The sequence below is a fragment of the Oryctolagus cuniculus genome, chromosome 11, assembly GCF_964237555.1.
Source record: "Oryctolagus cuniculus chromosome 11, mOryCun1.1, whole genome shotgun sequence".
NCBI classification, from domain to species: domain Eukaryota; kingdom Metazoa; phylum Chordata; class Mammalia; order Lagomorpha; family Leporidae; genus Oryctolagus; species Oryctolagus cuniculus.
The window spans coordinates 84,087,791-84,103,274 of record NC_091442.1 but is presented as its reverse complement, the minus strand read 5'-3'; the positions used below and the strand labels follow the sequence as shown (position 1 = coordinate 84,103,274).

General features: G+C 38.1%; 1 protein-coding gene across 3 annotated transcripts in view; it reads right to left on the bottom strand.

Moving 5' to 3' along the window:
• ACSS3 (acyl-CoA synthetase short chain family member 3) overlaps positions 1-15,484 on the bottom strand; it is a 368,594-nt gene that overhangs the window by 25,327 nt on the left and 327,783 nt on the right. For all 3 annotated transcript variants that reach the window (XM_008256845.4, XM_002711267.5, XM_017342001.3), the window contains one exon: positions 13,641-13,704. In XM_008256845.4, the coding sequence (XP_008255067.2) occupies positions 13,641-13,704 (64 nt within the window). The remainder of the gene's footprint in view (positions 1-13,640; positions 13,705-15,484) is intronic.

The following is a 15,484-nucleotide window of genomic DNA, read 5'->3' as shown; positions in this document are numbered from 1 at the left end:
AATAAATAAATAAATAAATAAATAGGGGCCAGCATTGTGCACAGCAAATAAAGCCACTGCTTATAACACTGGCATCCTGCATGGGCTCTGGTTGTTCCACTTCCAATTCAGCTCCATTATTGCACCTGCGAAAAGCAGTACAAGATAGCCTGAGTGTTTGGGACCCTGCACCAATAACAAAGACCTGTAAGAAGCTCCCGGTTCCTGGCTTTGGTTTGGTCTGGCCTTGGCCATTGCAGCCACTTAGGGAGTGAAATGCCAGATCAAAGATCTGTCTCTCCTGCTAACTCTGCCTTTCAGACAAAAAAAAAATCTTAAAAAAGTTAGAAATATAAAATTTCATATCTTTCATGTATTTATGAAATTAAAACCATCATTTGAGAGAAATATCATACACTCAGTTTGTTTCTTTTAGATTAGAGAAGTAACAGTCAATAAATATGACACAAGGAGGCAGGCAAATGCCAGTAAAGAATATCAGAAAAAGGCTAAGAAGGGGGAAGAAAACCAAAAGAAGAAAAAAGAAGAATGAACTGCAGAACATCAAACACAGAAAAGCAGGTGCTGGAATCAGCCTGATCCTCCTACAGGAACATTTATCAAAGAACAAAGAACCCCATATATGCAATATATGACTGACGTTTTATGCAGGAGGAAATATGAAAAGGGAAAAGAATCAGAAACTTTGACATACAGATTTCAATCTTGGACAAATTAATGCAGCTGAGAAGGACCAAGTACTAAGTAAGGTGCTTTCTGCTTGCTGCCTCACATTTCTAAGTCTTCCCATCCCCTTCATTTATTTCTTCATTGTGTTTCTTCCTTTCACTATCTGTATTCATGCAGTTGGCAAAGTTGCACTGATTTCTTAAGATGTGCAGGGTACAGCAAAGGGACTGAGAGAAACAGAGTGAATAATATACACACAACCACAAATAGTCCATGGTCAATCTGACCAGCAGTTGGGGAAGTAAGGGGTTGTGTACATATGCATTTATGTCTGACCACCATGAAAGAAGGGCTAAACTGTGAATGGAGCAAAGGACAAATTTTACACCATCCTACACATCATGAATAGGTGAGATGTTAATTTTATATGTTAACATGGATAGGTCATGATATCAAACTATTTTCTTCAAAAATTACTGTGAAGACATTTTTTAGATGAGACTATCATTTAAATCACTAGACTTGGAATAAAGGAGATTATCCTCCATAATGTGAATGTGCCTTACTCAGTTAGTGAAGGTCTACACAGATTCTAGAAAGACTGACCTCCTCCCTGTAGGAAGAGCAAGCTCTGTCTTAAAGTGCAACTATTCCCTGGGTCTGTGTCCCACATGAGTGCACTGCAGAATTATAATTTTTACTTGCCAATCTCCACAATGGCAGGAGCCAATTCCGTGAAATAAACTTCTCTCTCTATAAATGCACACATATCTTTTGGGTTCTCTTTCTCTGGACAACTCTGCCTAGTACAATAGGTCTGTGATAATGCTGAGTTACCAAACTTTCTTTTCAAAAAAGGAAAAAGTTGCGATCAAATATTTATTCCAGGAAGAACAGCCAAGGTAGTGTTATAAAATAGACAGAAGCCACAGTAAGAGAATGAAATTTAAATATGAGGGATGAAGAAGAGAGAACTAATGCCAATTCTAAATTTCCAGTCGAGATCAATGGAGATGCCAACACAAAAAGAACAAATGCAGTAAAATCCATGCATTTAAATGAAGTGACAAATTGCAGTTTGGAGAAGCAGAGAGGAGAGCGAGCACTGGGTTTGATATTCAACTTTAGGAACCTGTAGCATCATGAGTGCAGCAATCATACAATAAATGCATGCCTGAAAGCCAGAATGATGATGGGCCTGGGTAGATACGTAGATGTGCTCAGCATCACAGCTAAGTAATGAAAGAAATCTTAGAAATTGGCAGAGTGTTCCAGAGAATATGGACAAGAAAAGATAAATTCTGAAGCCAAGCAAGTGTTGAAGAAGGAACAAAGAAAGAAGACCATTCAACACGAAAAAATGAGAAATTCAGAGCTGTGTAAGAATGAGAAGAACTCAGAATCACAGGAGCCATGCGAGTGGAGTTTTAATTATGATCAGGTCAAACAAAGAAACAAAGTCCAACGAAGAAAACACTCTGTTTGCAAGTGAATTCGACCCTCATCATGGAACTGGAAGTCGGATGTTTGGAGTATTTTTACAGTTATAATTTCAGGGTAGCAGAGCAGTGGTAGTGATTCAAGAGCAAACAGGAAGGTAGTGGAGGCAGTAAGGCAAGACTGTATACACGATCCTGGGTGACTGGAAGGAGAGACGTCAGTCAGCGGGTTAATGCAGACAGGCTGATAGCATGGAGAAGATTTGAGTGGCAGTACCTTGTGGAGATAAGACGGAATTATAACATTAGAGGAGAAATCACCAGAGGAACTGTTTAATTAACTAGTCCATTCATGCATTATCTTACATACTCATTTTCTTTTTTTTAATTTTTTTAATTTTTTTTATTTTTTGACAGGCAGAGTGGACAGTGAGAGAGACAGAGAGAAAGGTCTTCCTTTGCCGTTGGTTCACCCTCCAATGGCCGCCACGGCCAGCGCACTGCGGCCGGCGCACCACGCTGATCCGATGGCAGGAGCCAGGTGCTTCTTCTGGTCTCCAATGCGGGTGCAGGGCCCAAGCACTTGGGCCATCCTCCACTGCACTCCCTGGCCACAGCAGAGAGCTGGCCTGGAAGAGAGGCAACCGGGACAGAATCCGGCACCCCAATAGGGACTAGAACCCGGTGTGCCGGCGCCACAAGGCGGAGGATTAGCCTATTGAGCCGCGGCGCCAGCCTACATACTCATTTTCTTCATTCAATCAATATTTAGTCCATGTTTGGTATTCTTCAGTCATTATGCTAAGTATTAATCATACAAAAATACACATTATGGTCTCAGATGTAAAGAGAGACCAGCATACTCTCCTAACCAAGAAATTAGTATTTTAAGAATAGAAATAAAAAACTCTATTGAATGTATATTCAATAAAGTTAATGAAATGATGTCAAAATATAAACACTCAAGATGTTTTTTACGATTAAGTTTTAACAGTGGGGAGTTAAACTCTGCACTGTAAGGAGCACTTGGAAGAGAAGTTTTTATCCCTATCTTTGAAGTGGAAATGCTGGAAATGCCACGTGTGTTCCGTTGTTTCTCAAACACCCCCAGAAAGCTATTCTAATTATTTACATATCCAACTGAGGATCAGCCTGGAAAGCAATCAAGTAGACTACACTGGGTAAGTGACAGTATAAAACAGAGGAATGCCTTTTTTCCCCTCACTTAAAAGTCATGGTTTCTTGAAGATTTTAAGTGGAAATTCCCAAAGAATCAGCAAAACAGTATTAAGGAAAAGTTTTCAGAATTGGAAATATTTGTGACTATCTCTCATTTTTTTAAATTGCATTCTTTATTTATTTGAGATGTAGAGTTACACACAGTGAGAGGGAGAGACAGAGAGAAAGGTCTTCCTTCTGTTGGTTCACACCCCAAATGGCCACTATGGCTGGCGCTGTGCCAATCCAAAGGCAGGAGCCAGGTGCTTCCTCCCGTTCTCCCATGCAGGTGCAGAGGCCCAAGCACTTGGGCCATCGTCCACTGCCTTCCCGGGGCCACAGCAGAGAGCTGTACTGGAAGAAGTGCAACTGGGACCAGAACCCTGCGCCCACATGGGATGCCGGTGCTGCAGGCAGAGGATTAACCACGTGAGCCACAGCGCCGGTCCCTCTATCTCTCATACACACACACACACACACACACACACACACACACACTAAATATTCTAGCTCATATATACCTAATTTCTTTCAAGATTTTATTACTTAATAAAATCTCTTATGTTTCTCTTAACATTTATACACATGTTATATATACTCTATCATGCTAAGCATTTAGTGTATTTTTTCCTGACATTTTATGAAAAGAACAGTTCTTCTTTAGTTACATTAGTATAAGCATTCAATAGTAGAAGGAATGAAAAGATATGAAAATACCAAGAAATGGAATGGTAAATACCTATATTCATCCTTCAAATTCAAAATCAGTTCTACCACCCTATAATATCTTCCCAACTCTTCCAAAAAAAAAAAAAAAAAAGAACAAAACCCAAACCAACCAAAAACAAAAAAAAAAAAACAAAAAAAATGAAAAAATAGGGGGGCGAGGTGGTCCTTGGTCCTTATAGCTCCCTCAATTGTGAATCTGTGAATCAGGCACTCCTTTCATTCTGAAGAGGGGAGCAGATTGATTGAGACAGTAGCAGGGAGGCAAGCTACAGAAATCTTTAAATAGCTAGGTCAAGCAAAAGTCGACCACCTTAGAAGGGAACACATTTCTGACCAATACATGGTGCCTCCTATCCAAACCTAAGAAAGATCTGTTTTCTGTGTTCACTGCTACAGAAGAGTCCCCAGTGTAACAAAAATAAATTGAAGACATAAATTCTGTTCCCTAAAGAATTCAAGTATTAAATTCCAAGTATACACACCCAGTATTTCATGTTCACTATTTATTCCCAGTATTTTCCTTTTTTGTAATTACTTTAGGCTTTCATATGAAGCTACTTTTTATTTTATTAGAAGAGACTATATTTCAGTAGACAAAAACTGGGTAAGAATTTGAGTTCTAGCTGGGTATCCAACAATGCTCAGTTTCTCATAATTGAGGATAGCATAACGTTATCTAAGTTACAGACTTAGGAAGAGATCACACAAAAATCTGCTGGTGAGATTTAGAGAGGAATGCATTACAGTGATGTAACATTATAGATTTTACCCAAAGGAAACCCCAATAAGAAGAACATTTTCTTGTTCATTTCCCAAGATAGCTGTGACTGAATCACTCATGTGAAGCTGTAAAGAGGGGAACAAACATCATTAAGGGCCAAGAGTTCAATATCTGAAGAATGAGAAATTGCCAAGCAGTAAAGTAAAAACCAATTAGACAAGTGAACACAGCTCCCTTCAATCCAACCATTGCCCACAGGGCATAGGTCAGAGAAACACAGTATGAAATGGACAAGCCACACTTCCAAAGGCAACAAAGGATGGTCTGAGAAAAATGTATGCCCATCAGAAAGAGTCCAAGATGTATGGGTTTAATAAGAGTGAGCGCTGTGGTGCCAAGGAAGGCAACTGCAGATGAATTTTCCTTCATGCCCTGTTCTCAGTTGCCTGGAATTATTGACCTGTGGTTTAATTTCTGTACTTTGGAACTCTGGTTGAAATTACAGGAGCACCCTCTAAAATTCATGAGCATTTTGTATTCATAGCAATTCAGACAGCATAACTTCTCCACTAAATTAACTGCCTGGAGTGGGTTTCAGAATCAAAGAATTTTCTAACATCCATGTGGACATCAAGTTTTCTCTTGTACTAAAAGATAAATTCTGTGAATGCAAGTAAACCACTAAAACTGTGTCATGCTTGCTTATTACATCCTAGGGCCTCCAGTAGTTTAAAAATCAGTGAAATGGCTACCTTCTAGGGAAGGGGTCATCAGGAGAGCAAAATAGTGGTTTCCAGCATGTCACTGTTATGGAACAGAGGTGGAAAAACCCACAAATGCAACAAGAGATCTTTTTCTCGATTGTATGTGTTTCTTTCCACACGTCAAAATTTCTCAGTATGTACCTGTTCAAACAACTTTCTTTCTTCTTTTTTTTTTTTGACAGGCAGAGTGGACAGTGTAATAGAGAGAGAGACAGAAACAAAGGTCTTCCTTTGCCATTGGTTCACCCCGCAATGGCCGCTGCAGCCGGCGTGCTGTGGCCAGCGCACCGCGCTGATCCGATGGCAGGAGCCAGGTGCTTCTCCTGGTCTCCCATGGAGTGCAGGACCCAAGCACTTGGGGCATCCTCCACTGCACTCCCTGGCCACAGCAGAGAGCTGGCCTGGCAGAGGAGCAACCAGGACAGAATCCGGCGCCCCAACCAGGACTAGAACCCGGTGTGCCGGCACCGCAGGCGGAGGATTAGCCTACTGAGCCACAGCGCCAGCCTCAAACAACTCTCACTGGTAGATGTTAATATGAAAATATTTTGCCCATATTACAGGCAGCTGCTGGGATGTGTGAATCATTTTCAGATTCGTGAGTTAGGGTAGAATGGCTACTGACAATTTGGCTTTAAAGTGGAGACAGCTCGCTCTCACCGTTGAATATGAGTTCCTGCAAAATGTTTTTTGGCACTGTGGCATAGTAGGCTAAGCCTCTGCCTGCAGCATCAGCATCTCATACAGGCACTGGTTCATGACTGGGATGCTCCTCTTCTGATCCAGCTCTCCATTTAAGGCCCGGGAAATCAGAAGATGACCCAGGTGTTTGGGCCCCTGCACCCACATGGGAGACCTGGAAGAAGCTCCTGGCCCCTGGCTTAAGATCAGTGCAGCTCCAGCCATTGCAGCCACTTGGGGAGTGAAGCAGCAGATGGAAACCCTTTCTCTGTCCCTCCTTTTCTCTGTCTGTAACTCTACCTCTCAATGAAATAAATAAAATCTTTAAAAAAAAAGAAAGAAAAAGCTTTCCAGAGCTAGTCTCTGACAGAGAGAGGGAGATTGGGAGGAAGGAAAAGAGAGGGAGGCAGAGACTGAGATCTTGTAGTTTCTTTATCTGATTATTTTAATCTTCTCTAACAAAATACTCAAAAAAATTTTTCAAGTATCTACTTTCACTATTAATCAAAAGGAGAAACCAATTCCTCTGTATGTACGCAGACTGCATCTTCAAGTAATGTATAAAGAAATCTCGGAGACCCAGGTCTGTACAATGACATCCCCTACTTAGGATATACGGAAGAACATCATTCTGGACTTGCAGTCTAGACAACCATGGTGTGCTTTAAAGAAATACTGAATTACTTTCTTTCTTTCTTTTTTTTTTTTTTTTTTACAGGCAGAGTGGACAGTGAGAGAGAGAGAGAGACAGAGAGAAAGGTCTTCCTTTTTGCCGTTGGTTCACCCTCCAATGGCCACCGCGGCTGGCACGCTGCAGCCGGCGCACCACGCTGATCCGATGGCAGGAGCCAGGTGCTTCTCCTGGTCTCCCATGGGGTGCAGGGCCCAAGCACTTGGGCCATCCTCCAGGGCACTCCCTGGCCACAGCAGAGAGCTGGCCTGGAAGAGGGGCAACCGGGACAGAATCTGGCGCCCCAACTGGGACTAGAACCCGGTGTGCCAGCGCCGCTAGGTGGAGGATTAGCCTATTGAGCCGCGGCGCCGGCCTCTGAATTACTTTCAAACTTGAACTACTACTAATGGCTATAAGGAACAACTGCAATTTGTGTACGATACTGCTATGTTGTACTATCTATGAATAGATGTGAGGCAAAGCCACTCACAGAGTGACAGATTCCAGGAGGAGTTTAAAATGTACATCAAATGTTATCTCTGTGTCTCTGGTATATGGTAGCAGTTCCCTTAGAGAATAGAAGACTGACTTATAGTTAGAAGGTTGTTTAAAAATGTATGTTGCTAGAGTGCTCTCAAAATCATGCATCTTCCTAAGCAAGCTAAACTTTCACCTACAATCGTGTTCACATTATCAATGCCTTTGGCAAGCCCTTCCACTTCCTCCTGCTGATCTTCACCTAACAGGTAAAATTTCAACCATTTCTATGTGAATATGGATTCTGATTCAGAGAGGACTATAAATAGTAATTTCAAAATTCAATTTTTCCAGCTTTTTGGATATGTGGTCTTAAAACTGAAACTTTCCAAGAAAAACTGTTTATATGTTAATGGATAATATGAGTATGAGAATAGTGTCATAATATGTATCTCCTTATTAAATTTTTAAGTTAAAACATCGCTTCCTGAAAAATGTTCTTTTTTTTTATTACTGCCTTTCATGTAATTTTATAGCATATACAATATTTTACTAATAAGAGGCAATCTTATACCAATCTGAGAATGTCAACTAATGGAAGTTGTTTTGACTTCTAATAGAAATTAATAGCGGAAATCTCTTTTAAGACCTGACATATAAAGTTCTTTATAGCAGCTTATTCTGGTGAATTCTACTACTTAAACCTTATTTGTAAAGATGAAAAAAAAAATCAAATCCAAAAAAGGCGCAAGCAGCCATACTTACATCAGATAAAAATAGTCTTCAAAGCAGTAAAGAGAGATTAGGAAGTTCATTATATGATAAAAGAGTCAATTAAATAAGAGGAAATAACAACTTATAAATGCATGTGTACTCAATATTGGAGTACTAAATATGTGAAGCAAACATTAAATATAAAAAGAAGAGATGGACTCAAATATAGTAAGAGTAGGGGGCTTTAACACCCCAGTTTCAACAGTGGATAGATTATCCAGACAGAAAATCTGCAAAGAAATGGTAGAGTTTTAATGCACTTAAGTCAAATGAACCTAAGAGACATCTACAAAACATTTCATCCAATTACTGCAAAATGTACATTCTTCTCAAGACTTAGAACACTCTCAAAAACAGAGCACATGTTAGGCCCAAAACAAATCTCAACAAACTCATAAAAACTGAAACCACATTCATTATTTTTTCTAACAAAAATGCAATAAATTAGAAATCAAAAACAGGAAACGCTTTGCAAACTAGACAAACATATAGTAATTAAATAATATATCTTTACAACCAATGGATCAAAAACCTTAAGAAGGAAATTTAAAATTTGTTAAAAGAGCGAGTGAGATCCCAGTGGAAAGAACAGGGCCATCAAAGAAGGATGTACCTTTCTCTGAAGGGAGGAGAGAACTTCCACTTTGGCTATGACCCTGTCAGAATAAGATCGAAGTCGGAGAACTCAAAAGGCTTCCATAGCCTTGACAACTCATGACTAGAGTTAGGGAGATTTCTGACGCCATAAGCAAGAGTGTCAAATTGTTAAGTCAACAACAGGAGTCACTGTGTACTTACTTCTCATGTGGGATCTGTCCTTAATGTGTTGTCCAATGTGAAGTAATGCTATAACTAGTACTGAAACAGTATTTTACACTTTGTATTTCTGTGTGGGTGCAAACTTATGAAATCTTTACTTAATATATACTAAATCAATCTTCTGTATATAAAGATAATTGAAAAAGAATCTTGATGTGAATGGAATGGGAGAGGGAGCGGGAGATGGGAGGGGTGTGAGTGGGAGGAAAATTAGAGGGGGGGGAGCCATTGTAATCCATAAACTGTACTTTGGAAATTTATATTTACTAAATAAAAGTTAAAAAAATTTCTTAAATGAAAATGGAAATATTCCATAACAAAACCTACAGAACACATAAAAAGTAAAAATAGCAGGGAAGTTCATAGCAACTAACAGCCATATTAAAAAAAAAAAGGCACAAAAGAATGGGAACTCAGCCTCGTGGTTAAGATTCCCACTTTCTACATTAGAGTGCCTAGCTTCAGTTCTCAGCACCAGTTCCTGACTCCAGCTTTCCACCACTGCAGCCACCGGAAGTCAGCAGGGATGGCTTAACTGATGGAGTTCCTGCCAACCTCATGGTGTAACTGAATTGTGATACTGGCTTCTAACTCTGGTTCCAGTCCAGTCCTAGCTGTTATAGTGGGCATTTTGGAACTAAATCAATGGATGAGAGCATTTTCTTTCTCTCTTCAAATAATTTTTAGAAAATCAGAAATAGTCTAATGCTGCAGCTAATGGAATTAGAAAAACAAAAATGAACGAAACCCAAACTTAAAAGGAAATGGTGAAAATCAGAGCAGAAATAAGTGAAATACAGATTAAAGTAGAAAAACATCAATGAAATGATGATCTCGTTTCCTGAAAATATAAACAAAATTTACAAACCCTTAGCAACATGGAGAAACAAGATTCAAATGCAGAGGAAATAAAAAAAGTAGACATTATAAGTGATACCAGAGAAATACAAATTATAACTAAAGTTTATTATAAACCACTACACAGCAACAAATTTGATAACCATGAATACAGGGAAAAAAATACCTGGACACATACAACCTACCCAGAATGAATAATGAAGAAACAGAAGATCTGAAAAGACCAGTAAGAAGTGACAAGATCAAAACATCAATAAAATGTCTCCCAATAAAGAAAAGCCCTGGATAAGATGGTATCACTGCTGAATTCTACCAAGTATTTAAGGAAAAACTGACACCAATTCTCTATAAATTTGTACAACAAACTAAAGAGGAAAGAATCCCTCCAAACTCATTCTATGAGGCCCAGCTTTCCCTGATACTCAAACCAGACAACATAATAAAAAAGAGAATTATAAGTCAGTATCTCTGATGATAATAACTGCTAAAATCCTCAACAAAATCCTAGCAAACTAAATCCATATTAGAGAGATTATTCACTGTCATCAAGTGGATTCCATTCAGAGAGGCAAGGATGAGTCCACACAAAAAACCAAACACAATACACTGCAGCAACAGAATAAAGGACAAAAATTATACAATCATCTCAGAATATGCACAAAAGATACTTGCAAAAAGTCAAAATATCTGCATGATAAAAATCTTAAATAAATAAGGTACAGAATGAATGTCTCTCACTCTAGTAAAGGCCATATAAAGTTCACAGTTAACAACATACTGAATGGGAAAAATGGAAAGCTTTCTCAGATCAAAAAGCAGAGGATATCCACCTGTGCCACTTTTATTAAACTTTGTATTTAAAGCCCTTGTCAGAGAAAGGGCATCCAACTAGGAAAGCTACAAAGGATATGACCTTATACATATAGAAAATCCCACCCCTCCCTACCACATACAATGAGAAGCAATAAACTAATTCACTAGAACTGCAGAATTTAAAGATAGAAAAATCAGTAGCATTGGGATATGCCAAAATCAAATTACCTGAAAAACAAATCAAGAAAACAAAGACGCTAAAATATTAACAAAAAATAAAATACTCAGGAAAAATTTAATCAAAGAGGTAAAAGGTTTCTACAATTGAAAGTACAAAACATTGATACAAGAAATTCAAGAGGACAGCAAAATGGCGAAACATCCTATTTTCATGGACTGGGAGAATAAAAGTTAGTAAGATGTCCAAAGTACCCAAAGCAATATACAATATCATAATGTAATACCGCTATCAAAATGCCAATGACATTCTTTAGAAAACTAGTAAAACACTCATAAAATCTGTGTGGAACCACACAGTAGCAATGTGGTAGTTAATACAGAGTACAGTATCTTGAATAGCCAAAGCAACCCTGAGCAAAAAGAACAAGGCAGGAGTCACTACACTATTTGACTACAAAGCTGTCATTATGGTATTGGCACAAAAAGTGCAGCTACACAGAGCAGTGGAGTAGAACGCAGTGCCTGAAAGAATACCCACACATCTGCAGCTGCCAGTCTTCCGCAAGAAGTGTCTGCACTGGACAAAGGACAATCGTCAATAAGTGAAATGATGGTGGAAAAATTGGACACCCATATGCAGAAGAGTAAATTAAACCTTTATCTCTCACAATGTACAAATATTAACTAAATACAGAATAAAGACCTAAATCTAACAAGTGAAACTATGAAACTGTTAGAAGAAAACAACTTTCGTCGCATCTCAAAAGTCCAGAAAAAAAACAAAATAGACAACTTGGTGAAAGGGACTCATGTACTTGAGACATCACCTGCTAGTTCCCAGAGCGCAGATTAGCAAGAAGCTGAAACTAGAAGCTGCGCTGGGACTCAGCCAAACAGGCTGACACGTGATGTGGAAGCCCAAGCCACTTACCCACTGTGCCGAAGATCCACCACAAGGCATACTGTTTTACAGTGAACTTTAAAAAAAAAAAAAATAGGACTACATTCTGAAATAATGATAGAAAGTATGATACGGGATGGTAGTTTTACTTTCAGATTTCTGAGGTACTTCCATACCATCTTCCACAATGGTTTTCAACAACTTTACATTCCTACCAACCGTGTATTAAGGAGCCTTCTTCCCCATATCCTTGCCAACATTTATTAGTTTTTGATTTTTGGATGATAGCCATTCTAACTGGGATGAGGTGACACCTCACTGTGGTTTTTATTTGCATTTCCCAGATGACTAGTGATCCTGAGCATTGTTTTAATATGTCCGTCAGCCATTTTGCTCTGGGAAATTCACTCAGATGTAATGGAATCAACATATGAAAGAGTTATTTGTATTCTTAGCTTTATTGCAGCTCAACTTACAATAGCTAAGATATGTAATCATCCCAGATGTCCATCAACTGACGACTGGATTAAGAAAATGTGGTATTACACACTAAGGAATACTACTCAGCCATAAAAAAGAATGAAATCCTGCTTTTGCAACAAATGGATGGAACTGGAAACCATTATGCTAAGTGAAATAAGCCATGTTTTCTCTGACATGTGGTATTAAATACATAGTACAGGGGCCAGTGCTGTAGCGCATTAGATTAAAGCCCCTACTAGCAGCACCAGCAACCAATATGGGCAGTGGTTTGAGACTTGGCTGCTCTACCTCCTATCCAGCTCTCTCCTACTGCGCCTTGGAAAATAGTGGAGGTTGGCCCATGTCCTTGTGTCCCTGGACCCATGTGAGAGACCCTGAAGAAGCTCCTGGCTCCAGGGTTTGGGTTGGCTCAGTTCCTGCTGTTGGGGCCACTTGGGGAGTGAACCAGCAGATGGAAGACCTGTCTCTGCCTCTCTATCTCTCTTTCAAATAAATAAATAAATAAATTTTTGAAAAAATATGAAGTATAAAAAATGTATAGGGATTAAGTGGGCATCTTGTGATTAACTGTTGTTTATCAATTGTTGCTTTTTACCCTTGTTTATACTCCAGTGCAAATGTGGTCTATTTTTGACTTGTTGAATATTATGGTTAGTTGTGCATTAAGCCTGTGATCATGGAGTGGATTGAAACCATGTTTTTGCAAAAACTGAAGGAAAATAAGGAAGGGCGAAGCATAGAGATTGAGGAAGGCAAGGGAGAGAAGGAAGGAAGTATGATAATCTCCTCATAACTGTTCCTATGAAATGCATGAAATGTGTTCTTTTTATATTAATGATTTTTTAAAAAAGTATGATATCTTGCAGTAAAGATATAAACCAGTAACATATCATTTATTATCATTTTCAGATAAAATATATAAATTGTATATGCTATGCTTTTATAGGATCAACAATGTTGTCAGTTTGTTTTCACCACCATCATCACATAACATGAAAAATGCTGCATGTGTCTACCACGTCACTTGGAGATACACATTTTCGGCCCCATTATAATCCTATGGACCCACCACCATCTGTGCAGTCCAGCACCAAGAGAATGATTAAAAAATCATTGGCACATGGTTGTGTATTACAAAATTCATAGCATGTAGCTGGGGGTGGGGGAAAAGAAACTACTTACTTTTGCACAGTTTTGCAGGAAGTTTTTTTTTTAATGATGTAAGATTTGTCTTTTTAAAAATTATAACTAAATTTGTATTGTTTTATGAGGCTTCCAAATCTGAATCACATTAAAGTCATACTTCCCTAACAAAACTGATTCTGAAAGTTCATTCTACAACCTCCTCACCAGTACTGTTAAAGCTTTCATTCCATCTTTTTCTTAATATTATATATCAACTTTTTTTCTTTTAAGTAGTAGTATTGAAAATTTTGCTTACTTTACCACAATATTTCCCAAACTCCGAGCCTTCAGTTTTTGCATATTGTCATCCAAAATCATAACTACAAAGTAAAATATAAATAAATATTTGAACAAAAGTGGAAAATCTTAAAATGTACATTTTCCAGTGTTTTTTTAACCACCAAACAGCTAGCTTGAAAAGGGAATCTTAATTCCTATGAGGATACAAACATATTTAAACAAACTAAAACATCTTCTAAAAAATATAAGTACATGAGTTTGATTCCTTACATTCCTAAAGCATCACAGATTTTCATTTGAATTTAAGAATCTCTCTTAAAGACGTCATATATATGCTTATGATTCTCATTTAACTTAAACACATTTACCGTATTCTCCTAATTGATTAAAAGCTTAAAAATATGTTCAACTATTAAAAATTTAAAGTAAATAAATTTTAGAATACATCAAAATGTAAGCAATGAAAATACAGCATTTAAAAGTATGAAAAATCTTTTACTCCATTTTAAGTCTTACTATCATTTGATAAGCTTTAAACTAGGTCACTTTAATCTTACCAAACATCCCATTGCTTTCCAAGCTATTCTAATGAAATCCAGAAAGCATTTAGGAGATTAAAGCTTCTATCCACATTAAGTAACCCTCCTGAAAACTGAATATCAAGACAACTCTCCACGTTCTAGGCTTTACTAGATTCTTCATGTGGCTTCATTCTTTCAGGTAACTCTACTGTGAGAAGCTATGAGAAGAAAAAGGACATTGTTCCAGAAAAAAATAATGTCCCCTTCTTTATGTTCCTGGAGCATTTTGTTTTAAAACTCAATTTTGACAATTAGTAGAGGTGTAAGAATCTATACTTCGAGAGTTTGTGAGTTGGAAGCCAGTTCTGATTCATTTTTGTTTCACAAGTCCCAATAAGGTCGTGAAATTGCTAAGTGCTCCAGGGAACATTCTTCTGCCCCTTCCGTTTTCCTTTCCATAAAAGAGAAGCAATTCTCTTCTCAGCTTGGTAGAGAATTACTAGGAGGTAGGGGTGGAGGTGAGGAGGTAGGGTAGAAAAGGGGGAAGGGGAGCCAGTAACTGTCTATGAAGTGACAAGCTTGCATAAGGTATTCAACGTGTGTGAAATTAAGAGTTATATTACACTGAATGTTTTTCAAAAAAAAGCATGTTCTTCCATTCCCCAAAGGTAAGATAGTTTATGAAATACTGCACTGTGATATTGGATCTCTGAGTTACCACACAACATAAAAACCTTTCATCATAAAGTCACTTGTTCCTTGGTTAATGATGTTTAACCTGTGCTGTCTGCAAGCCAATTGCTCTCATACAATGAGCAAACTTCTGTATTGAAGTTTCACCAGGTATCAAAGCTTAAGCTCTTTCTTACAACTGGATATAAAAGCAGTATTGAAAAACCAAAGGAAAATGTGTTTAACATCTCCCACAATCAGAAACACCTAAAAATGTCTCAACACAAAAGCATGTATTCTGATAAAAGGTACAGGGATGACTGAACTGTTCAAATGGGATATTTCTCTAAATGTGGGCTCACTATTCCGGGGCTACAGAAGTCATTCACAGAATACCTATTTCTGATCTGAATTAAAAATTCCAAAATGCTTTTATAAACATGTCTGACAAATTAAATCAAATCAACCACACATCCTTGACTAATCATTGTCTCAGAAAGGAAAATAAAACCTTTTTTATGTTAAGACAAGCAAAAAGCAAATCCCTAATTTTTTAAATTTATATGTAAAATAGAAAGCATATGTTAGGAATCATACTCTGGTCCTCAAAGCTTGGTTTTCCTCAGAAAAGCTATTAAACTAAATTGTGCAACCTTATGGAAATTAT